The following is a 25209-nucleotide window of genomic DNA, read 5'->3' as shown; positions in this document are numbered from 1 at the left end:
CTGGTTTGCAAATCTGTTTCTGTTTGATTCACTTGATGCACAGGAACTGTCTGCTTCTCTGGAGAAGGTGTATGGTCAAGGTTCTGAAACAGGTCACTCTGAGGAGGTATTTCTAGAGTTCTTTAAGTGGAAGAGTGCTAAAATGAAGAAATTAATTTCTGTCAGAAATGAAACGGATGCAGCTCTGCAAATTCTTGCTGGCTGGTTCAGTGGCATCTTAAAGGTAAGGTGAATAGTCATTCTTTCCTGTTGGTGAAAAAGATGAAGTATGACACTGTCTAACCAAGCTTGTGAGGAGTAGGCATTAGTAGGGTCAACTACCTATGGCAGCGAGATTGTGCATATGACAGCGGCACTCAATGACAGTGCCTCGATACAGAGGGAAAGGTAATGCGTTGAGGAATGGAGTGTTAATTTACCTTTATTCTTAGTGTACCTTTGTGGTGAGCCAGAGTTTATGCTTTCTTATTGAAGGGACATCCTTTGTATAAAGATCAGTACTTCTATGCAAGTGTAACTTTTGTATGGGTGTGCTCTGTCTGTTCATTGTGTGACTGAAATGCTTTAATTAATCCTTTCAAGTGGCCTTTGGATAGAACGGCTTCAGATTTTAAAACGTTTTAGTTGATAAATGCTGCTGAAAGAGGGGATGAAAGATCACTGCAAATAAGAAGCTGGTCTGACTTGACATGATCTAGATACAGATAAATATGATCTAGTTGCAGACAAATATATAATACAATTTTTTTCCTCATTGAAATGCTGAGTGTGGAGAATTTATGCAAATGAATTGTCCACTTCTATTTGCATGTCCTGCAATATTTTCTGGAATACCATTCTGGTGCTGTGTGTCTCTGTCTGAGTTGTAGGTTTGGAGCATTGAAGTTGTGTGTGTTATTTATCTTAAAAGGAGTTGGATGGTGGAAGTAGGCTACCATCCACTGAGTTCTGCTTGTAAAGAAACTGCAAAGTAGGGAGGTAGCTTTGTGGCTTTCCTGTCTTTGTGGTTACTATCTATGTCCTTGCTCAGTTTAGGATTCTTAATCTTCTGGGAAGGCTGTAAGCTACTCTCCCTCCATTCCTGCAGGCCCAGCTTCCTTCATTCCCTTCTTGTTGCACTCGTGTGTAAATGTTCTCAGTTTGTGTCAGCATAACCTTTCTGTCCATGTGAATTGTACATAATCCACAAGGGTCGTGCCCTTTCATAGTGAATAGGTTTTCTGCCCTTGCATTTCATTGTACTCAGAGCATTTACTGTGGCCAGATGCTGTTAAGAATAAGTGTTCCTTGACCTGACAATAAATGCTGTTCAGCAGCAGTGTAGACTTGGTGCATGTCATGTGCAGTTAATGAATATAATTACTTGCAGATGTTTATAATCATGTCAGTTATTAGAAGGGGCAAACAAACCTGCAGGTGGGTTTCTGTGATCGCTGGATGCAATTTAGAGTGCTATTCTGCATATATGAAAGTGACTAAAGTTTGTTAGTGTAATGATGGACTTTGATTTACCTGTTTCAAATCTGAACTTTCCTGCAAACAGTTTAGAGACACAGGAAATATACATACTTTTGGCATAGGTTGGTAAAGCACTGGTAGGTAGACCCAGGATGAAATTTTCATTTATCCATCTTAATAATTTCATCTTTTGATATGCAATTATTCTGTTGCAATTTAACTTCTAGCTCCTTTTCTAAAAAAAGTGTGAGCAATCATGTAAAGCAAGTATTTCTTCGAAATGTTCCCCTTCCCCTTATTTTAAAGAGATACTCCTTGTCCTCTCTTTCTGAATGCACATTAATCTTGTGTAGCATAGACCAGAATCTACAATAGCAAAAGGGTCAATGACAGACAAGGAAACTTTCAGGTGCTGGATGGCTTCTTTCCAGTATGCAGCTCCGGACTTCGGGCAGTAACATACTGTTTGAACTTGCACTGTTAAAGTTTTTATTTTTAGTTCCTTTAAGGTTAAGGCAATAAAATATTTTCACAATCTTTAGTGGAATACACATGACTGATAAGTAAATGAAGGATGTAGAGTTTGCAGGTTTCTATTATGACTGTGTATCATGCATGTTAAATACAGGACCATATTTCATTTTAGTTCTGGTTGCCAGTGTAATATCTCTTCTTCTGCAGATGTAACAAAACTTTGCTGATAAGAACATTCCATGTAATTATAAGCTGATCTCTACAGATTGTCCTCTGGCACCTTCTGTATCTTATATCTTGAAGCTAGGTTATTTCCAACTTCTATGAAAGTGCTTGGGGTTTCTTGGTGAAATCTTTAACCTTATTTCACACTTGATAAACTGAAATAGATCCCAGATGAGTCTTTATGTCAGGTAGTACAGTATAGGAATGAAAAGCCCACTTGATAGTGAAACTGCCATATTGAGCATCTTGTATATCACTGTGTGGGCAACACACATGTTGGTTTTTGGCAGAAAAATCAGTAGGAGAAGGATTGAAATTCTTTTACTGTTTAATTTTTGGTAAAAATCAAAATGAGATTAGGAGAATAAAACCAGATCAACTTCCTTCTTGCCTGGTGAATCTTAACTCTATTAGTTCTAGAAATCATTGTAACGGTCAAGTCTGAGGCAGTTAAAGGTAAGATCTGACACAAGTCCTGATTAGATTTCCAGTAGTTCTATAACTTTGCATTTGTTGCTTGTTTTTGCTGTCTGCTTGCTAATCTACTGTCAATTCCAAGGCTGATATCCCCCCCCCCCCGCTTTGTAGTGTTTTGACCTGATGTCAGCAGAAGCATGTTCAGATTTAGAGGAAGTGGCTGGCAATGCGGATGAAATTCTCAAAAAGGTAGAGTTGGCCATTTGTGAAGAACTGGATACTGACTTAAATGTAAGTTCTAATCATGCCTACTGTGTCATGACTTCTATGCATTTTATAAATCTTTTTATTTCAGTTTAAAGGTTTTTTAAATGTGTCAGATGAGATTATTCACTGCAAGGCAGCATCTTTTTTTTTTTTTTTGTGGAAATGTGATAAAGTCACTCAAGTTGCTCCCCAGAGAGAAGAGAATGTGTTTTCCAGGGAACAGACAGCTTTGGGTTACAGGAACTTAGATGTATGTATGACTGGCTTAACTAAAAAATACTGGGAACACTGGTTCTACCCTCTCTATGTGCAGAGAAACTTTCTCTGAGCTGTACTAAGTTTTGGTGCTTGTATTGAAAACAGGTGATGAAAAGTAAGTTTCTGTTTAAAATAATGGGATTGCCTCCCTGGGTGAATGTGTATGGATAAATTTACTGTTTCCAGTCTTAAGGGATGAATAGGTTTTCATCACTTTAATTTTGCATGGGACGAGTTTTCTTGAGTTTTCTTGCCTTACTGGTAGTCGTCTTCTATGCTTGTGTGAGCCTTTTCCCCAGTTATTTACCTTTTCTGATAAGCATTTCCTCTATTCTCTTTTGCTAATTCTTTGACTGAGGTACTTGCATTGTATCTGCAATGAGAGTCACTACTGTGCCAGAGAATGGTTATGTCAGCAAAGGTTAAACCTTCCTCTAATGTAGCATCATACTAAAAAAAACCAGTGGTGTAGTGTGCTTGTGACACCTCTCTGTGACAGAACCAGTGACTCTGTTTTGGAAGAATGGTTGCATGCTTTAATGCTTCGTATATATTTAACCATGCTGAATTCTTTCATAGCCTGTGGAATATGAAATTGGACTTCTGCGTGGAAGTGCCAGTCAGTTTTATTCTATTGAAACTATTGGGTGAATGCTTAGACTTGCTAACTTTTCTTGAAGAGATTCTAAAAAGGGAGAGAGAAAAATCTGATAAATTATTTTTTCCATTAACAATGGAATTTGTCAGTAAAAGTTTTACATCTTAAACAGTGTGTACGAATGAAGAATGACTTTCAGTCTTCAATCTCCCTCTGTGTAATTCAATCCCAGGAGCATGATGAGGCAGAGAAGGGAATAATTATGAATGCTTACAATAAAGTTATACATAACATTCGTCAGGAGCAAAGTATGATCACTGCCATACAGAACAGATACTTGGCCAGTGTTGAGGTGAGTTTATGCCTTATTTATTTCTGTCACACTGTAACCCTTTCTGACCTAGTTTCTTTTTGAAAGATGTCCTCTTATCTTTTTATAAGGAAATTCTGGGAGTATATTGGAGAGGAGAGATTGGTTGGGTTAAAACTTGAGAATTGCACTGGTGCATTACCTATGCCAGTGCTTCATTTCAGTTAAATAAAAAGATACTTATTTTAAAAAATAAAGCAGCAGAAGCTGGAATCTCTGGATTCATTACAAATGGGTAGTATCTAATTTAAGGGGATGAAGCTCTTAGTAGAATGTTGGTTTTCCAGAAGATTGTTAATGTAGTTAAAATGAAACACAATAAAAACCCTCTTCGGTGGGGAAAGACCCTGAAAAGCTGAATTCAAATAGACTTCAGGCAGTTTCTCTAATGCATTGGATTAAAGCATATTAAAATAGAATGCTTGGACACTTTGAGTGGTTTGTTTTTTCTTTTCTTTTCCTCCTAGTTCAAAAAACAGACTGAGGAATGGCTGAATAGAAGACCCAATATTAACAACTTACTATCCATTAAGAAAACTGTGAAAAGCTTAAAGGCCCAGTTAAGGTGGAAGCTGGTTGAAAAGAACAACTTTGAGGAAGTACGAAAATGTTGCAGTGTTGGTGTGTTTTGTATGTTGTGTTTTTTTTTTTAAATTGGTTTAGAAACATTAATTTTGTCTGTTCCAAGTAAGTGGTAATTATATAGAACAGTTTCTGTTTTCTGACCTGATTTTTGCCTTTAACTGTGGAAGTTTTACAGGCTTCTGAGACCAAGCCTCAAAGGCTTTTTTTTTTTTTTTTTTTTTTTTTAAAAAAAGATCATCGGTACATAGCCACTTTTCTGTTTCAGTCCCCAGCCATGGCACTGTGCTTTTAACTATGTCCCTCTGGTGATGGTCGCTGTTCTAACAGTCGCTGTTCACAACGTGAACAGTTTTGTCCAGCTCTTTTTACTGTGCTGGTTGTGTGATTACTTCAAGTTTTTACTTTGTTAGTAATGCGTGTACCTCCCCTTTGGTGACAGAAGTCAACATCTGTTCTAGTTTTCAGGGTTCCCCACTACCCCTCTGAGAAGTCCAAAGAATGTAAATATTACTCCAGCTTCAGTGCTGTTTGTTTGATCATACATTTATTATTCTGGTGATGCTTAAGGGAAAAAAGAATCTGCATTTGTCTCTCTGTAAGCATTGTAAAGGGGAGTAAGCTTCCAAGAAGGATTTAAAATGAGACATTCTAATGAAACCCATTGGGAAAGGATTATTGAATAATGAGGCGACATGAGAAAAATGCCTGCTTATGGGAGAAAAGAGTGAATGAATTATGGAACCTGGCATTGCTGGTAGATGAATGATGTTGCTGTTATGATTATATGTGATCAGCTAATTTTAAAAAGTGCTCTTTGACTTAGGAAACAAGTAGGCAAAGGGCTAGAACATTTTGTCTGTCAAATAAAGGGAACACCTTTCTCAGTGATTAGGTTTTAAGAGGTTCTCTTGGATTTCCAGGAAGGAGACTGAGTAAAATATGCATTTGAGAATACATTCAACTCTAGAGCTGTGATATGGAAGCTGTTTTTTAATCCTTATATAGTAGGCTACTGTTGTTTGGTATAATAGCAGAATGAGAATTATACACTAACTTTGTTATTCCTAATGCAGTCTGATGATTACAGTGAGTTTAAAATGACAAGAATAAAAGAGGAAATCGCTGATCTGCGAAATAGGGTTCTTCAGGAGGTATCCAAGGAACAAGAAGAATATGTAAGTATTAAACTACTTAGGCAACTAAAACAAACCTGTATCAGGCACATCTGTGTTTCAGTTGCTTTAATGTGTACCTTAGGTAAGTTAAAAAAAAAAAAAGTTATTTTTATAGTGTTGAATGTTAAGATGGCCCTCCTTTGGTGAAACCTATGGGAGAAGGCATGGAGGCTGATCAATTTTATCTCTATTTGAACATAGTTTCTTCAGACCTTCTCCCCCTTCCCCCTGCCATAAGGGGCTGAGGTGAGGAAGAAAAATGTGAGCTGTAGTTCTCAACCCAGAAGAGCTGCAGGTGAAAGTGTAAGCTCAGTTGCTGAAGAAAGACTGTATTTCTTGCAAGAAGGGGGACTGTTTCCTTATGACTGGGCTAAAACAGGATTTTATCCTGAAGTGGAGATCCCCCTTTCCCTTAAGTCCTCTGTGTGGAGGGAAGAATTGGAAACCATTGCCTTGTGAGTGAGTAGAGGGGCCCCAGGATTTGTGGTGGTGGTATACCTACCTCTGCAGACGTAGCATTTGTGTGTAATAGTTACTTTGCAGTGTTACAGCTATGCGTGGTCTGGAGATACATGAGATGCTGGCCTGGTCTGTGTTACTACTAGATTTCTATCTTCTTCCACTTACCCGTAGTGAAGGTGTTTTCCTTTGTTTAGGCCTACTAAAGCCTCTTGTGGAAAACATGAAATGTTTTCCATGATAATGCATGAGCTGTTTGGGGCCTTAACACTACCCACCCTCCAGGCTTTCAGAAATCTGTCAATATTGAACTGCTGTATTCATGTGGCGTGTGGTTGTCTGTTACTTTGGATGATGTTGTTGGAGAAGGTACTGTCGTGGTCAATGTACATTTGAGTGTCCTAGTTATACATTGCAAATGTTAGTGTACATTTATATATGTCAGAAACTAGAGACCTGAAGCTGTGGGCCTTTTTTCTTTCGTTTAGGAGAAGCTTACATATTTGGTACAGAAATGGTTCCCTGAGTTACCGCTTCTTTATCCAGAAGCAGGAATTCTAAACTATATGGTAAGCAGAGACTGTCTGAATATGCCGTCAGTTACTGTGTTGGGCACTATCAAGGCTTTGCACCAACGATGCTCTGCTCAGTCGCTGTCCATTTGGGGGACAGATACCCTGAGCATTGTTTGTTCTGGTCGTCTTCTTTCTCGCCCTCTTCTGGACGATGCTCAAGGGATGCATTTCATTAGCTGCTTCTTCGTGTTCAGCCTCTTGGTAACAGATGCTGGGACACATTAAAAAGTTACAGCTGGTTTGTGCTTTGCTATGTTGATTGAGGAAGAGGGCAGGCAGTCGAAGCCTCTGAATCTTACCAGCTGTTAAATGCTGTGCGCTTACCCTGGATATCTGTGTGTGGATGTGCTTCAGAACTCTGGTGGACTTCTGACACACAGCCTGGAGCGAGATCTTTTGGATGCTGAGCCCATGAAGGAACTGAGCACGAAGCGACCTTTAGTGTGTTCAGAAATTCAAGGCCAGAAGGTTCTTTTAAAGGTAATGTTGGCACTGGCTTTCAGTTACCACTGCAGGTGAGGCCTTGGCGTATTAACGTGCTGATTCTGAATGAACTCTGCTGTTCCTTTCATATCCCTGTGTTTAACAGCCCTTTTCTGATGGCAGATTTTTTTTTGTCAGGGCCTGTAGAGCATAAAGCATTATTTTCCTTCTGGATTGCTTCCGTGTTCCTTACTGTTTTGGTTTTTTTCACTTCTTCTGAGGACTGCTATAGTGAACTGTGCTTCCCCTCTACTGTCTGTTCTTTCTGGTATCTGCTGGACCTTTTTTCCTGTTCATTACTTGTGTCTCTTTTTGCAGGTGCTGGTTTGTCTTCCTGATGGTTTCACTGCTGCTTTTCCCTTGCTCTGCTTCTTTGTCAATCTGCTAGCAGCTGGGAAACCAGGGGATGTAGTATTACTAGAGGCATAGTTGTAAATATTCTTCTTGCTTTTGACTTGGCTTATTTAAATCTTAAATTAGAGGCATGCTCCCTGTTTTGTTGGTACAGACTTTCCAAGATATAATAAGAAAATACGGGAACAGTCTATGAGAGTTGTAATTGAATTTTGTGTTAAGTAGAGGAGGAAGTTAATTGATAGCATCTAACAATATGCATTTCTTCAATTAAAAAGAAAAGTTTAATGCAATAATGTTACCCAACCTATTACTCCTAATGCTTGTATGTGTTTTGTTTTTAAGGGATACTCTGTAGATATAACCTCAGAAGCCAAAGTGATAGAGAGGGTTGCCAAGTATCACAGAGCTTGGGATCAGCAGAAGGAGAAATCTGGATTGTTACAACTGTTGTTCCTTCTTTTCTGCAAGGCAAGATTCAGACTGATGATTTTGATTTCTGGTTTAAGCTAAGAGACTTGTAGTTGGACCTTAAAGCTTTAACATATTTAAGTTGGATCATTGAATCCGAAAAATATTTCCTTTCTGAGTTTAGATAAACTGTCTACTTCATAAACATAGTGAATTGATCTATCACACATCTAGTGCTTGTTAAACTTCCTCATATTCTTGATCTTTGAAACAATATATTTTTCCTTTTGTTGTTGTTGAAGTCTGATCCTTTGGTATATTTAATGGTCCCGTACTACCCAAGAGCAAGTCTGGGAGCTTTACAGGCTGATACACCTTTAACTTTAGAAGTAAGTATAACTACTTAGACTATCAGCATTTTATTTTGTGTGTTTTTGAACTTAAATCTTATTGTTTTGCTGTATCTTATGGTGCTGATGGTGTTTCACCAGTGTATTTCCTTTGGTGGCTGATAGTGATTGTACAAAGTTGTACAGGATAGCCTGATTAGCATTCTTAGCTTGGTCAGGCAGTTTGTAACTTTCTAGAAGAGATTTTGCTTGGATGCAGCTGGAGTTGAACATGTTAGGTGCTATGGGGTACACATTTCTGTATTTAAGTTTATAGAAGGCTCCTGTGCGTGTGTAATCCCCCCCACCCATTTCATCTCCCTCCTTTTTCTTTCCCTCCTCCCGCACAGGGTATAGGCCATTTGGATAGTCATCTGTCCTGGTTTTGGCTGAGATAGAGTTAATTTTCTTCCTAATAGCTGCTACAGTGCTGTGTTTTGGATTTAACATGAGAATAACATTGGTAACACACACACTGATATTTTAGTTTTTTCTAGTGCTTATACTAACTCAAGGCCTTTTCAGCTTCCCATGCCTTGCCAGTGAGAAGCTGAGAGGGGCACAGCCAGGACAGCTGACCCCAACTGGCCAAAGGGCTCTTCCATACCATATGACGATGTCATGCTCAGTGTATGAACTGGGGGGAGTTTGCTGGGGAGCAGCGATGGCTGCTTGGAGACTGGGCATAGGTCAGAGGATGGTGAGCAGTTGCATCACTTGTTTTTTCCTGAGTTTTGTTCCTCTCTTTTTTTGTTGTTTTCCTTTTCACTACAATTTGTTGTTATTATTTTATTTCAATTATTAAACTGTTCTTATCTCAACTGATGAGTTTTCTTTCTTTTGCCCTTCTGATTCTCTCCCCCATCCCACTTTGTGGGGAGGGTAAGCGAGTGGCTCTGTGGTACTTGGTTGCCAACTGGGGCTAAACCACATCATCATCCCTTCTCAAAGAAGCAGTTGCTAGAAGCCAGGCCAGTCTTTTCTCTAGTTCTGTTTGATGACTTGAAGCTTCTGTTTGCTGATTTGGACCTACTTATAAAGGTCCAAGGTTGGTTGGTTTTTGGGTTCCCCCCTCACCGCATATTTTTTCATGTTAGTGATATGTTAATCAGTGACTGCACTTCTTCCCCGCCCACCCCACCCCCCGCCTGGCTGTGCCAGTCATAATAATCTTACTGGAAATTAATCCATACTTCATAAAACAGGATTAGCATGAACTTTGAATGTGTACAAACCTTAGTTCTGGATAGAAACTTACTTGATACTGTGCTTTGTTTTTTCCATGTCTATCTTTGTAATAAATACCCAAATTAAATCATTAGGAGGCATTAAAAGTGATGAAAGGAGTGGCCCGAGGTCTACAGACATTGCATGGAGCTAATATAGTACATGGATCTCTGCATGGAAATAATGTTTTTGCTCTGAATCGAAAACAAGGAATTGTTGGAGACTTTGATTTCACAAAATCAGAGGTAAAAAGAAAATCCTTCAGCGACTTTGTCATAATTACATATTAAACCAGACAACTGTGTTTGCAATTTAAAAGATTTATTGATACTGCTAAGCACAATGTGTGAGACTTCTGTGTCATATTCTGAATAGGGCTGGGCAGTGAGTCTTGATAAAATTTTTGTAAACACAGTCTAATTTTGGAGGGGAAAAAAAGGATTACTGGGTGTGACAGCTGAATTTTCTGAAAGGTCATACTCAGTACAGATGGTATCATTGTGAAAATTGCAAGAGGTGAGGAAGACTATCCCTTTCTTTACTCCTCCCTGCAGGTATGGGCTGTGCTGAAATGAGCAGCTTGTGTGATAGAGCAGGAAAGTTCTACCCATGGTTCACAGCCTGGATACACTTTGTGCCTTCTCTATAGGGGTGTCAGTACTGCTCAGTGCTTGTTCTTTCTGCATGATCACAAATGCATGAGTGGAGATAGTAACTGATGTGTTACCGAGTGCTCTTGGCAATCTGGAGACTAATCTTTTCCCATCTGGCTGTAGCTGGTGCTGGCTGCTGCCATGGAGGGGAATAGAAACTCAGGGTCTAGCTTTTATTTTGACAGTAGACAGTCCTACAATATGCTGGAAACCAGGAGGGAGGAAGCAACTAGTTTCAGGTGAAGACTGGAAAGGCAGAGAAGAAAAAATAAGAAAACTGGCAGAACTGAGCTTTAGAACTAAAGTTCTCCAAAATAGTGCCTAATGTTTTTTAATGTTTCTGATTTTTTTCCTAATTTGAGAAGTTTTGCAATTTGTATTCTTTACTACCTTATGAGCTTTAATAGTTTTAGCATGGAGTAAAATCTGCCATCCCTATTCTTCTGTTACAATTACAGATGATAGATATTTGTTATCTCTTTTCCTTTACGCACCACTTTTTTTTAATTAGTAAAGGAGGATTTTACATTTCAGTCTGGGTCAGCACAGAACTCTATGGAAAGTTGTCTAATGCATTAAAAGGGAGAAGGAGATACATCTGCTTCAATGTGCTGTTGGTCTTGCTTGAAATTATGGGTACATTTTTTTTTTTTCCCCATAGGAACAACGTGCTGCTGCAAACACTATGGTTGTCAGTACCCTGAGCTTAGTTTCTCCTGAACTGAAAATGGGACAGCCAGCTTCTCCAGCCTCTGACATGTATGCTTATGGCTGCCTCCTGTTCTGGGTAGGTTATGGCTTGTGGGAGAGTTTCTAGTAATATTTTGGAACTGTAGCAGGCTTATAAAGAGCAATAAGTGTTATCTCCAACTTCTTCTTTGAACTGTTTTGGCAAAATACGTACCATATTTTCAACTGAGTGGTGAGTGTAGAATGAATGGGAGTTATGATTATGGGCAGAAGACAGTAATTATTTTTTTTCTGTAAAATACACAGTGTAATTTGTATAATAATATGAACCAAAAGTGTGCTTTGTTCCTCATGCTGTGGATTGTTGGTTCTTACTACACTTCCCATTCATTCCTTATGAGTCTTTTTCTTCTCTTTCTGTGACCTTGCCCCTGAGGAATTACAGATATCGAAAGAGAGGAAAGATGAAGGCAAGGATGGGACTGTCATATGTTTTGTTGCTGGCAACAGTGCTTAGATAAGTGTTTTGTTCCGTAGCGTGTGTCACGTCAGGGAGGAGAAAGCAATCTACTTTCCTGTGTTAGGTGTTACGTTGCACAGCATCTCCTCCATCTCCTTTTTGTCTTATGTTGCTGTATTGCTGCCTCCCCAACTCAGGGTGTCAGTGCCGTGTGTTCTGAATAGGAAAGCTTAAAATCCCCCAGACTTGAAAAGCCACAAGCTGCCCAGCAAGTGTTGATGCTCCCAGGCAGTGATTTTGCGTGAGCACTCAGTATATTAGAACTAGTTCACTGAGTACCAGTTGGAGCTCGAGGTACATGGGGGTCTTCCTGGGAAACACTGGCAGTTCCATCAACTGCGCAGTGATGGCTTCAGTAATCTCTTCTGTGCCGTAGCATCTTAAAAACACTTCGTAACAGAGTTGTAAACTGCAAGTTGATAGGTAACCACTGTCAGTTACCTCTGCTGAGATGATGAAGCTGGTTCATATAAAAGTCACTCTTTGTTATGTTTTATTCCTAATTCAGGAAGCAGTAGCTTAAAATTAAGTATTTTTTTCTACTGAGATAGATGAACTAAAGTGTAGTTTAATATCACAGATGTTTATAATACATTACTGTGGTACAGTTTGGTTAAACACTTTCAGTACCACCATTCAGATCTTAATCTGTTTTATAAAAAAGGTTTTTACAAGTAGAAGTGAGTTAAAAAAAAACCACCAAAACCCACAAAAAACCCCAACCAACAGTAAAAAAAACCCAAATGCAAAAGCAATTCTGTTAATGACTGGCTCTTAAAGAGGATATCTGGGATGCAGCAAGATCAGCATTCTTTTGAAACTTCATCCAAATTTGTCAACTGAATTTCAGGTTAATCCCTTTATAACTAATGTCCATATGAGACTTGGTGTTGTGTTGATCACTTGATGAAAAATTTTAGCTCAGGTGTTAGTACTATGTTCAACAATTGCCAGTTTCACATTGGGCATCTGAAATTGTGCTCTCCCTCATTAAACAGCAGTGTCATGTCTAAAACTGAGACAGTGGTTTTCCGAATTCTCTGCTGACCTATCTCACAAGAGCCCAGCACTGACTAAACACATGCTTCCTTTTGCTGTCTTTGTAATTGTTCAGAATAGAACCATTTTCAGCTTAACCTGCAGGCAGAATTTTGAAAAATGCTGTACTCAGGCATGGTTCTAGGCAGTAGTAAAGACTGGGGAAATTTTACTTTGTTTATGGGTACAGGGTTCACATTTGTTTGTTGGAGTGCACTCACCCCATAGCACTTCTTAAAGAGGATTATATAATTAAATGTACAGCTTGGGCACAAACTTAGAGTCATATTTTTAAAAGTCTATTTCTTTTGACCTCTGAAAGTTTCTTCTGACGCTAAATTTTTTCCCCTCTGTGTAAGGGGAACTTAGGCCCTTTGCATGCTTTTCCCTACTGTGAAATTAGGAAAAAAGCCTTTCCCTGCCATTTTTCCATAACAATCCATTTTCACTTGAAACCTGGCATCTCCTTGACTGATATTTGGTTTTGTTAAACTAAAAGGAAAAAAATCACCAGTGTTATGCACTATGTATCTTTTAATTTACAGCTTTGCGCTCAAAACCACGAGTTTGGCATAAAAGAAGATGGAACGCCTGATGTGGATGTGGTTGTCATGGTATGTTTATTTTCAGATGGGGAAGATTAGACTGCTCTTGTTTAGAGGTGGTTAATCAATAGGATTTTTTTTTAATGCAAACATTTGATTTTAAGTGCTGGGTTGAGAAAAATGTTCTTAATTGGTTATTTCTGAATAGCATGCACAAATAAAATTATGTTTGAGAAGGTAGAAAACCCCAGAGTTTTCTTAATATTTAACTCTGACCTCAGGAGGAGTAACTTCACAGAAGTTGTTAACTGAATTGCACCAAGTTACAGACTTGGGGAATAAGTCTTGAGATTCAGCCTCAAAGTAGGTATTTGAATTAGGAACCTGTCAACTTTTGAAGTCAGGGAAGTCGACTTTGTTCATCTGCCTTCCTGTATAATGATTGTATGATGCTTGAGTGTTAATAAAACAGCCAACTTCCAGTTTAATCACTTAAATGCAGTTGTAAAAGTGTATTGTGCCCTTTATTCTGTGGCAGTTTTTTGTGTGAAACATAAACTTCCCTATGCCTCTGATACAAATGCAGAGATATAAGTGGACCCTGCATGATAGGAATTTGTGTTACTGCTTTCATTCTTTCTACCACTAACTCTTGTTCTCTGTCTAGTCTGTGCCAGCAACTGTTGTCACCCTGAACTCTGTTTTCAGTCCTTTTTTTGAAACTTATCCTTGCCCAGTGTCTTAGTGACTCTTTGAGAATAAGTAGACTGTGTGCCTTCATGTTCCCCAGTTTAGGTCTCCACTTCGAAGTCAATCCTTCGCTAACTTACCATGTCTTGGATGTTAATCATAAGCAGATAATTTTTGCCCTTCTCTCTGTGTGCCTTAGTTACCTGAGCACCTGTCTTTCCTTGGGCTTATTTTCTTGTGTAACTTGCTTTCCCATAAGCTTTCAGTCTTCTGGCCAAGAGTAAAGACCTTTTTTCTTGCCTGCTTTCAACCTCTTCTACCCTTGCTACAGGTGATTCCTTTTCCTCCTTACAAAAGTTGGAATAACAAAAGACGTGCCACCATATATAGCTTAAAGAAATTCACTGGGAGGTTTATGGACCTTTTTCAAATTACTGGCCTTCCCAGACTAGTTTCTGCTTCATACTTTTTGCTGTACTTCTGCTTGTGTAGTTACTGACTGCTTGGTTCTTGTCCTGTGTCCCTCCCATGTCCCTTGAGTGGATTACGCTCGTATTTTTTAATCTGTATGGACTACTTCTCGTATTGTTCTTATTGTGTTGATCTTACTTTGAGAGCTTACTGCTTCATCTAGATTGGAGAAGGCCATGAAACTCCTTAAATCAAGCCTTAGACTGTTATTAAAAAGTCTGCAAGCAGGTAACTCTGGCTTTTAAGTGAAGTCTTAGGCTATGGGTAGAATTTTCTATGGAATATAGGGAAGAGTTAGAGGTTATATATATGTATATAACCATATATTCCAGAAAAGTAGAAAAATACTTTAAAGGGAAAGGTAGAAAACAAAGCAGTGGAGTTGCTGTTGGTCAGATAAACCTGGGTTGTTTTGTCAAGGGCAAAATAAACCCTAATAATAAATCCCTCTTTGTTGGTTATACTTGTGCATTAATGATTTGCCTGCTTTGCAGAGATACCTAGGAAAGCATGGGTTTACAACTGGTCTAGACCTGCTAGAGTTGTGTTCATACTGAGCTTAGTGTATCCTGTTTACTGTGTTTATGTTAAGAAACTGTCGTGGTACTGTAGCAAGACAACAAGCTCTAGTGGTTCTAGTGTCCAGGCAGAGTAGCTTGTGTATCACCACATAACACAGTACTGTAAATAAGCTTGTTTTAGAAGATGTCTCTTCTCCTCTACCGTATGTCTTCTAATAACTTCACTTCAACAGTGTCCTCCAGTGATGAAAGCATTACTGATAAAGTACAGGACTGTCTACCAAACCCCTCTGCAAAACTATTTCTAGTGTGACGCTACCATGGAAAATAAAAGAAAAAAATATGCAGCATTTGAGCAGGGAGGTGATCCTGTAAATAGTGTTTCTTATCTCTCATTTTAGTTGCTTGCTTTCTTACTGAAAATTAAATGAATCTCATGAAATGCGCAATACTAAATGAAAAAAGATTCAGTACTTCATGATTCACCATTAGGGCTAAGTAGGGGTTTTAAGTGTATTCCACGAAAATTGTACAGAACTGTCTGCCCAGTGCGTCATTCAGGATTATGTATAATAATCTTTAGATACTGAAAACCCTAACTTTCTCTCATACATGAGGGGAACATAATTGTCCAAGGAAGTAGAAAAGATTTCTTGGGACATTAAAAAATAGTAGTTGGTTCCCGTCTGTTTTCCATAAAATATCTGCTGTGATAATGTTTTACAAATAAGGTCTGAAATATGTAAATAAAAGTTTGAATGGCCACTTTCAGGGTGTTGTACTTCTGTGTTCTTCTGTAGCCGGTACCTTCTGAAGTGCAAACAGCTGCCTGTATCTCAAGGACAGTTAACGAATTCTGCCATTATTGTTCTTAGCAGGCATTAATTCATTTTACAGCTTTTATATAGAGTGAGATTCTTTAACTTTTTCCCTGGTGAAAAGAAGCAGCATTTGGTTTTAACCTTGTCAGGTGATACAATCCTAATCAATATATCATTGTTAGCAGTTTCTAAGGATTCATCTTGGACGCATGTGCATGCATGTGCATGCATGTGCACCAACCACCAAAGCCTGCTGGAAAGCAATGTGTGCTGCCTGCAGTGCACAAGAACACATATGAGGGTTTTACTAAGAAATGTAATACTAAGAAATATCTGTCAGCTGTTTCTTGGGGAATCTTTTAGACCTCTGGCTGTTAATCCTTGTCCCAGTTCTTGGGGAAAATCTATTTTGCTTTTAAGTGCTTTATCTATAATCAGCTTATTCAGAATTAATCTCCATGCCCATCTGCAGGCTCTTGACAGGCTGGTAATTTCCCTTCCATCTCAGTCTCGTGCCCAGAGGAACTGCACACTTGCAACTAGTAAAATTTTTGTTGTTTTCAGCAATGTAATATTGCCACAGGAAAATAATGTTAAGCTTTAAAACAAATATATTAATGTTAGCTAGCTGTTGAGGAAAAGCAAAGATCTTGTAGCCACTCATTTCGCCATGCCAAGCCTTAGTGTTCAGTGTGTTTCAGAATACAGTTTTGCATATTTTAAAAAAAGTAAATAAGAACAAACACAACTAAAGGGAGTAAACATGATGAAATATTGTCCTACAGCAATATTCCTTGTGGAATCAATCTTCAGTTTCCTTAGTGTGAGAAGATGGTGAGGAGGGGATATTTGTTATTGACAGACATTTGATAGTATCATGAAATGCAAATATACAAGTACAAAGCTTTTCAAGCTTTTTAAATGCTCAGATTTTCTTCACTTTGAATTTTGCAGAGGAATTGTGTAGTCATGGTTCACTCCTGTATTTCATTGCACATGTTTGGATCTTCTTAACGAGAGATTTTCCTTTGAGCATTTAAAATGTTTTATAAGCATTTAACAATCCTTCATGCCTGTAAGATCAACAGTTTTCAGATCTCATCTTTTCACCCAGATTTCAGATTATTTGGTGAGTGTTTAATTCTCCAGAGTCACTCTGATGATTAGTAGGAGTTGGAAATTGTCTGCTTGTTTCTGTCTTCAAGTTTTTGACTATGTGTGGATGCCCCATCCCTGAAGTGTTCAAGGCCATGTTGGATGGGGCTTTGAGCAAACTGATCTAGTTGAAGGTGTCTCTGTCCATGTCAGGGGAGTTGGAACTAGATGATCTTTAAGGTCTCTTCCAACCCAAACCATTTTATGATTCTGTGATTCCTTTGTGTCACAGTTATTCTTCTCTCTGGGTGAAATGGTGATAGGTGAGAGGTGTACGGGTGTCTAGTGCTTTGCTGTCTTATTGGCCCTGGTCAGAGGTGTTGCTGGCTTGGAGACGGTGAACAAGCAAGCCTTCTTATGGAGAGACTCTTCCTGATGAGTTTTAGTAATCTAGATCTCTAGATCAGCATTTGAGATTGTCTTTCATGCAGTCCTCTTGTCCAAATCCAGTGTGTGCTCTTCCTCCCTGATGTTTATGCATATGTGTAGCAGCTGTGTTTTTATGTTTCGTGTATGGAGTTTAGTTCGGTTAATGTGGTAAGAATTTAGGCACGTAATCCCTTCTGATAAATCCGAAGAGCCTAAGTGTAAGTGATGGGTTAATAGCAAAAGAGCTCCTGTTGATTTAGAGCTGATTACTTCAGTTTTCTTTTTTTTCCCCTGTGCTCTTATAGCTAGATAAAGCAATATGACAAAAGTTAAAAGATGAAGTTGTAGAATGTAGAACCTGTTCTGTTCCTTCTCAGTAGAAAGACCAACTTGAGTATTTCTCTGATTTATAGTAGTACAGTGAATTGGTATTTTAAAATATACCAACTCACGCTCTTCTGTGAAATCTGCTGGCACCAGCTTGGCAGACCTGATGCTGAATGCTTGCTTTTATTTTGCTGTCAATGAGTACTATGACTGTCAAGTGTTGCTGACCATTGGGAATGCTATGGCACAACCTTTTGTGCGGGCTTTGGGCCCTAAACACTTACAAGATGTGTTCATCAAATACTTGGTTGTTATTTGTAATTGAGTTTGTTTTGCTTACTGATGAAGTCCTTCTCCCTCTGTTTGTAGGATGATAAAGTTAAATCTCTTCTCCGGAATTTGTTCTGCAGTAACAGACTGACAGCTGAGCAGGTGCTGAGGGATGATTGCTTCCTTGTAGTTGATGTAATTCCAGTTTCACCACAACCAGCTGAAGAGCATGACCCACATGAAGAACATGACTCTGAGAAGACAGATGAAGAAAAAATGAGATTAACTGAGGAGAGTGGAGCAAGCCCTACTCAATAGATGAGGAATTTTCCCATCAGGTGCTTGACTGAGACTTCTAGTTTTGTTTGGTTTAGAAATCATTGCCCTGATCTGAAATCTCAATATATAAAAGGTTTGGTAGGTACAGCCACGTTTTGTGATTACACCATCTTCACTGTGTTTTCTTTTAAGTACCTTTTATTCTAAATAAGTGTTCAGGTATGGTGGTGTTACTGATTGCGTTCTTAGTTTGTCAGCCTTTTTCTTTGTCCGTTAGGTAGGTTTTAAATTTACAGAGAATAGCCTTGTTAGATGCCAGAGATCTTTAAGATGAAGCTTCTGTGACTTGTTTTTGTATCCAGTTTTCTCTCTCTCTTCTTGCTGTGATTCCAGATAACATGTTCCTCTTAAAGATGCTCTAGGGTATTACCTTTTTACTGGAGATGTTTTGTTATTGCATAGCCAAGTTGTTCCTACAGCAACTGCCTTCAAGATTTAAGAAAAAAAAGAAAAAGTACTGCTTTGACAACTGGTAAAGGAATAGGAGAGTGGCCTGCCTCTTTTCTGTCTTCCTGTGTTTGAAAAATGCAATTGGATTTCTTGAGAGCAGGCTTCCTTCTAGTTGTTCATTTGCAGTGCTGCTGTGAACCAAAATAAAATACACATGCATTTGCAAAAACTACTGCTTATTTGCTCTGCATAAGTGTGTCCATATATCATCTCTTCTGGAATATTGTTCACAATAGCTACAGAGGTGTGATTTTCATGAGCAGGTTTGTTTGCCTGCAACCCTTTGTTGTTAACATTACCATTGAAAGAATTTTGTCAGCTCTTTATTTTTACAGGAAATTGTTGCTTATCTTTATGAAGGTTTTCCTTTCTTCTTAGAAAGAAACAGGTCAAAATATGCAGAGTTGCTGTAGCAATATATTTAGCCTCTGGGTGTTGCTCTTGGACAGTGCTGTTGGCAGACTAGTATTTTGTAGAGGAATATTTGAAGCTGCATGTTGTTGGATGAAGAATGTAAAGATACAGTATGTAATGGGCAAGAAGCAGCACCAGGGAAACTGGGGAGCCCTCAGGTACAACATTACAGTCCACAGTGGATAGAAGATACCACCGTGGCAGATCCACCTCTGATATTAGACTTGATTTTTCTGTACTTAAACCAATAAGTTTTTTGTATGGAATAGCATGCTTCATTCCTTTTTCATTAAATGATAATGATTTTTTAATTCTGTAATGTGTATATAACCAGTGATAGCAAAACCTTCATTAAAAATGTAGAATTTTTGGTTAGTGTGGTAAATATATTACAGAAATCACAGAAGAATACTACCTTGGTTTTTGTCAATGAAAATAAACAGTTTAGTGGTTTTGTGGATTGCTTTCCAAATACTGATTGCAGTCTTTCACTGTTAATAAAAGGCTAACTTCAATTTTAATCAATGTTAAACACTGAATGGAGGTTGGAAGACTAACCTGATGGTTTATGTTGTACTGTCATGTACATTAGAATAAATTTTTGCCCAGTTTTCCTGCTACAGAGTCCATGCAACCTAAAGTGTACTTCTTAAATCTCCAAATTGCTAACCTTCTAGGTTTTCTGAAACCAGAAGTCTCTGTGTATGCTTGATTAAAAAAATTGCAGTGTCTTCAAAATATCTTTACCAGCTGTGAGTATTATGTTTTTTCATGTGGAACCTAGCACATGGGATGGATTTTTTTTTTTAAACTGCAATAAAACTTTTGAAACCTTTTGGTACATATGAGTGTCAGGCTATGAGACAGCCTTTCCATTTCAATTAAATGTTGATTATAGTCTTAGTGTCACCAGTTCTGTTTGTTTCTACTTTGACCTTTTCTATGGTAATTTTGTAGCTCTGGTTTTCTTTTCATTTCTTTCTTGCCGGAGGCCTCAAGAAAATAGGTTGATTTAGGGTCATGTTGCACAGCTGTCCTGCCAAAGCTGAATACTAATCTGTGGTAATGGACTGCCTGCTGTTTAGTTTGACACACACCTTTTTCAACTGCCTCTCTTCTGGCTAGAAGATGGGTACTTGGAGTATAGAGAAGGGAGGTTGAAATGATCCTGTAGGAATGGTCTGTCTCCTTATTCGCTGCTGCTTTCAAGAAGCCCGAACTAAGCAATGCTCTTCCTTTGTGTCAGCATTCTGTGATTTTGAGCAGTGTCCTTGCACAGACCAGATTGGTGGAGGACCTTCAGGGGCTGAGTATTACTTCTGGGGGAAGTGAGGAGTTCAGTTGCTATTATGGGCCCAAGACATTCATATCTTATGTCCCCTAATGGAAAGCCTGCACTTCTAAGTCTTGGTGCTGACACGTTCCTTTTGTGAGGACTGTTACCTTTGTTACTTGTTTAGATTTGTGTTCTCTGTGCACTCCTCACCTCGGTGTCCACCAGCCATGTCAGCATCAATCTTAGCTTTTGCTCAGGACATCATACCCAAGTCAGCTAGTGCAATCACCTTCTAGGCTGTAGATCTGGTCACAAAGTCACCAAAGAGGAAATGCTTTCTTCAGGCACCTGCAAACAACCATTTCCTCTGGCACTACCTAACCTAGCCTGTAGACCTGGGGTAGAGCTGGTTTTCTTTGGGAAGAGGGCTTCTTTCAGCAGATTGGTAGAACATCAGCATTCCTTATCTCCATGGTTTGGGTGGAGCTGTGGGAACTACTCCTCCTTTGATTGCTCACTTCTGGAGACTCCTGCTGTTCTATTTACTGCCTCTTAATCTTCATTAGTATTTAGCACTTCTGCCTGTGTAGTTTAGAGAAGGGTGGGGATTTTTGCACATCAAAATAGCTTTCTGCTAATAGGTGGTCTGTCCTTACCAGCACTTGCTCTTATTTTAACAATTGTTTTTCCTGATGGTGGCTGCGAATTTGTACAACCTGCAGGTCAAATTATATTCCTTCATAGGCAACTGCGTCAAGGACTTCCCCTGAATGGGCAAAGATTTATTTCCTCCACAGTCGCTTCATTTCCCCAGCTCATAAGGAAATTGGTATGAATTCATCCCAATTTCAAAACAGGAGTCTAGTAGCCTGCAAGTTGATGGCTTTCTAGACCATGGTTGATGTTTGAGAGCCAGATCTTCTTCATTCATATGATTTAAAACGCTAGTGAAAACTTTCCTGAGATTTCTGGCTCTGTGCTGACAGGCACTAAGATTACGCACTGTGCCACACTTCACTTGCAGCTCCTGCAGCACTTGTCTTGAAACAGGCATTTTTCACAGCAGGCACACCGTGGCTAGATAGACTGAAAACAATTGTCAAATTGTCCTGTGCTTTAGGGTTGTGGATGGATCTGCTATTACAACATGAAATTCTGTTCTGTCAGTGCCAGCCTGCACTGTACTTGGGGCACATGGGCTCAGGTGTTGGAATTGGGTTTTGGCAGCTTTAGATTCAGGGCCTGCAGTACATCAAGATCACACTATGTAGAAACATCTTCAGTAAGTTAAAACCATTGGAACTGGAATGCGTTTTAAAATATATTTTATTATCCCTTTTGTCTGGCATCTGCGTGTTACAGCTGCAAGTGTGTTACCAATAAATGGGGAGAAACAAGATTTACCCTGCTGTGTGTAGAAGCGATGTTGGTTTGTGTTTTTTTCCCCACTGTGTTGCCAGTAGCTAGTTAGCTGCCTGTGGCCTATGGGTGGGACCCCCTTCCACTTGCCGTACAGCAGAGCTGGGAAAGCTTGCCAAAACTCCCTGATGTGTTTCTTCAGTTGCAAACTCCCAGCTGTTCAACTTGCCTGCAATCTTTACAACTGATAGCATGGTCAAGCAGACTGGATCTGTTCTGTCTCATCTCAACAGTGCTAGTGTGGACCAGAAGTTTTTGGTATCCTGAGTATGGTATTATGATTTTAATCTGTCAGTTTAGCAGCCCTCTGGCTTCTTTATGATCTCCTTTTTCAACTTGATGGCCTGGTGTTTCAGCGAAGCCAAGAGCTGTAGCACCTGGCATCAGTACGCTGAATACTGGCAGACTTGACAGCTCTGGAGAAAGAGTCTTTGTTTGAAGTGGAAGATGATGGTGGATGTGAGCCATGGGGCTTTGAGATGCAAGATATCATTCCTCTAGATGACTCAACAGCAGGTTTTGCCCTTTCCAGGTGTATCTTGGATTGTCCTCCCAGATGTTATGGCCCTGCAATCAGTACATGGTTGCATGTAGTTGGACTCAAGGGCTGAGGGAACATTTATAATGTCCTCTCCGTCACTCACCAAGTCCTAGCTGTACTGCTGCAGCTTCTCTTTCTAACCTACTTCCTGGGAACTTCTGTTCCCTGTCCTCGCTCTGGTAATAAGGTTTCTCTGTTGCTCTCAAAGGCAGTCTGTTGTGGTGTTACCAGAACCTGAAAATCTGTGAGTTCTTCATGGTGTTACTTTACGTACCTTGTCACAGGTTAAGTTATTGCCCGCTTGCCCACCTTGCCCTGTCAAGGTGGGAGTAGGGTTGACAGGAAAAGAAATATATTCTCTTGAAGGAGAATAAAAGAGCTGTTTACCCAGTAGATGGTCTTCTGGGTGTGTTGAGGTTCAGTAGAAGGCTTTTAAGTGGTAACTAGCAGACTTCAAATTTTTATGCTGTGTTTGCATGAACTGTGGTAAATTTCAAGCTGTGCAGGTCCTACCTGCTGAAACACTGAACAAACCTGTGAAGCCTTGTGCAGCGTAAAAGTCAAGTACAATATAAGTGTGTATAGACAGCACAACTCAGAGGATTTCTTCATGTATCTCACTTCCAGTTTACAGAATTGATCCAGTCTTCCTCAGGAGAGAAACCAGGAAAATTCCTTTAGAGTAAATAGATTGAAGATGCTTTGGTCCAGTTACTGTGATGACAGCTGGATGAATACTGTGAAGTAGAAGCCTGCTGACCTCAATATCAGGAGATGCAGGTGGAGGCTGCTGGAATTGGAAGTGTTTTTATTTGAAAAACTACCCCCCCCAATAGGACTTTGTTTAATGTTTGAAGTCTGCTGTTGGGAAATGCAGATCTGTTCCATAGCAACTCTTCTTCCTTCTCCTAATTTAAGATAACTGTCAAAATTGTGATTCTACAAAAGCAATGCCAGCCTCTTTTGCAGGCTGGTTGTTGCCAATGTTCATGTTCTGGGTGTGCAGTTGTCGTAAGCTCGTCAATCTGCCTGTAATTTTTATCCTCTGTCCTTGTCAGCAAGAGGTGGAGCTGTTCATTTGTTCTTCCAGCTGTCACCTTTTTTCTGTAAAGTTGGTTTTTTTTTTCTTTCTTTCTTTTTTTATTTAAACATAATTGGAACATTTTGTATGTCTGTTTTCAACTTCTCTGTTGGCCCAAGGATTGGCTACTGTGGCTACCTGGTTTCTCTGTACCTTTGTGTAAATTTTGTGGTGAAAAGATCAAATCTTGTACTTGCATCTTGAATTTCGTAGCATCTGGATAAGTTTCAAATTATCATAGTATCATAGAATGGTTTGGGTTGGAAGGGACCTTTAAAGGTCATCTAGTCCAACCCCCCTGCAGTGAGCAGAGAAATCTTCAACTAGATCAGGTTGCTCAGAGCCCTGCCCAACCTGACCTTGAATGTTGCCAGGAATGAGGCACCTACCACCTCTCTGGGCAACCTGTTCCAGTGTGTCACCACCCTCATTGCAAAAAAAATTCTTCTTTATATCTAGTCTGAATCTACCCTCCTTTAGTTTAAAACCATTATCCCTTCTCCTATCGCAACATGACCTGCAAAAAGTCTGTCCCCACCTTTCTTATAAGCCCTCTCTTAAGTACTGGAAGGCTGCAATAAGGTCTCCCTGGAGTCTTCTCTTCTCCTGGCTGAACAACCCCAACTCTCTCAGCCTTTCTTCACAGGAGAGGTGCTCCATCCTTCTGATCATTTTTGTGGCCCTTCTCTGAATCCACTCCAACAGGTCTGTCTTATGCTGAGAACTCCAGAGCTGAATGCAGTACTCCAGGTGGGGTCTCACCAGAGTGGAGTAAAGGGGCAGAATCACCTCCCTTGACCTGCTGGCCTTGCTTCTTCTTATGTGGCCCAGGATACGGTTGGCCTTGTGGGCTGCAAGCACACATTGCCAGCTCATGTCCCAGTTTTTCATCTGCCAGTATCCCTAAGACCTTCTCCACAGGGCTGCTCAACTCTCCCAGCTGTTATCCATGCAAGATATTTCTTGATAGTAATAACTTCTGTCGAGGGAGTGAGGGAGAGGCAAGCCTCCCACAGTTCTTGTATGCCATCGTTTTGTAATGGTTTCACACAGCGCATATGCAAGTTTTTTTGACTAGGATGGTCTGTGAACTCCTCTGGAAAGGACATGCATAGTCATTGCCTTTCCAGAGGCGGCTGCTCCTCCTTTTAATACTAGAGAGCACTGAAAAATTGAGGCTTTTTTGGGCAGGTTCTGCCATTTGTGTGTGGTCATGTAGGATGCTCAGGGAGCAGGAGAAAGTGTGTGTGTGGCTTGCAGGCACAGCTAGGGCTGCAGTTTCCAACACATCACATGAAAGAAAGAAACATCTCAACGTTGTTGTACGACAGTATATTTACATTAATGGCCTTTTCCTAATATCTTTTGAAATATTTTGTTAAACAGAACTTGACTTTGTTGTATTACAGTGATATATCTGCCAAGCCGTTAAATTCTTAGGATGTCTTTTGCTATCAGGGCGTCATAGTTCAGTCACTATGAGTCAACAGCCTTTGTATTTCAGTACTTAATTCCTTATGTTGCCTCTACAAACATCATTGTTGTAGATGGTGAGAATGGTTTGGTGCTGGTGTTCTCTTTGAGACACTGTTATTTACTTCATGGTGCCATTTGCAAGTAATGTGACTCCTATTGTGCATAAACTGTGAGACTGATCATTTGGGTATGCTGTAGTGATTTGTCACAGAGCAGCCTTTTTTCCTCCAACTTAATAATAGACTTCCAGCCTCATCTGGATGTATGCTGCATGTTGTCCCACTGTTTTACTAGGAAAGCAGCTAATCTTTAAAGATAGGATCAAAACCCTTGCTCCTATTTATAGTCATCCGCTCCCTCTGCTGGAGACAGAAGTGGTGTGGGGAACTGAAGGAGATACTGGATACCAATGACTTGG

At 39.6% G+C, this 25209-nt stretch overlaps 1 protein-coding gene across 1 annotated transcript in view; it reads left to right on the top strand.

Annotated features, from left to right (window-relative positions):
* STK31 (serine/threonine kinase 31) overlaps positions 1-19786 on the top strand; it is a 42227-nt gene extending 22441 nt beyond the window's left edge. The window contains exons 11-23 of the mRNA XM_064444424.1: positions 44-223; positions 2746-2865; positions 3930-4049; positions 4535-4666; positions 5726-5827; positions 6775-6855; positions 7216-7341; positions 8044-8169; positions 8412-8498; positions 9821-9970; positions 11040-11165; positions 13172-13240; positions 17895-19786. Of these exons, the coding sequence (XP_064300494.1) occupies positions 44-223; positions 2746-2865; positions 3930-4049; positions 4535-4666; positions 5726-5827; positions 6775-6855; positions 7216-7341; positions 8044-8169; positions 8412-8498; positions 9821-9970; positions 11040-11165; positions 13172-13240; positions 17895-18113 (1638 nt within the window). The 3' untranslated portion in view covers positions 18114-19786. The remainder of the gene's footprint in view (positions 1-43; positions 224-2745; positions 2866-3929; positions 4050-4534; positions 4667-5725; positions 5828-6774; positions 6856-7215; positions 7342-8043; positions 8170-8411; positions 8499-9820; positions 9971-11039; positions 11166-13171; positions 13241-17894) is intronic.
* The last annotated feature ends 5423 nt before the right edge of the window (positions 19787-25209 follow it).

This window comes from Phalacrocorax carbo, chromosome 2, assembly GCF_963921805.1.
Source record: "Phalacrocorax carbo chromosome 2, bPhaCar2.1, whole genome shotgun sequence".
Classification (NCBI taxonomy): domain Eukaryota; kingdom Metazoa; phylum Chordata; class Aves; order Suliformes; family Phalacrocoracidae; genus Phalacrocorax; species Phalacrocorax carbo.
The sequence above is the reverse complement of the archived record's forward strand: the minus strand, read 5'-3'. Positions and strand labels throughout refer to the sequence as shown.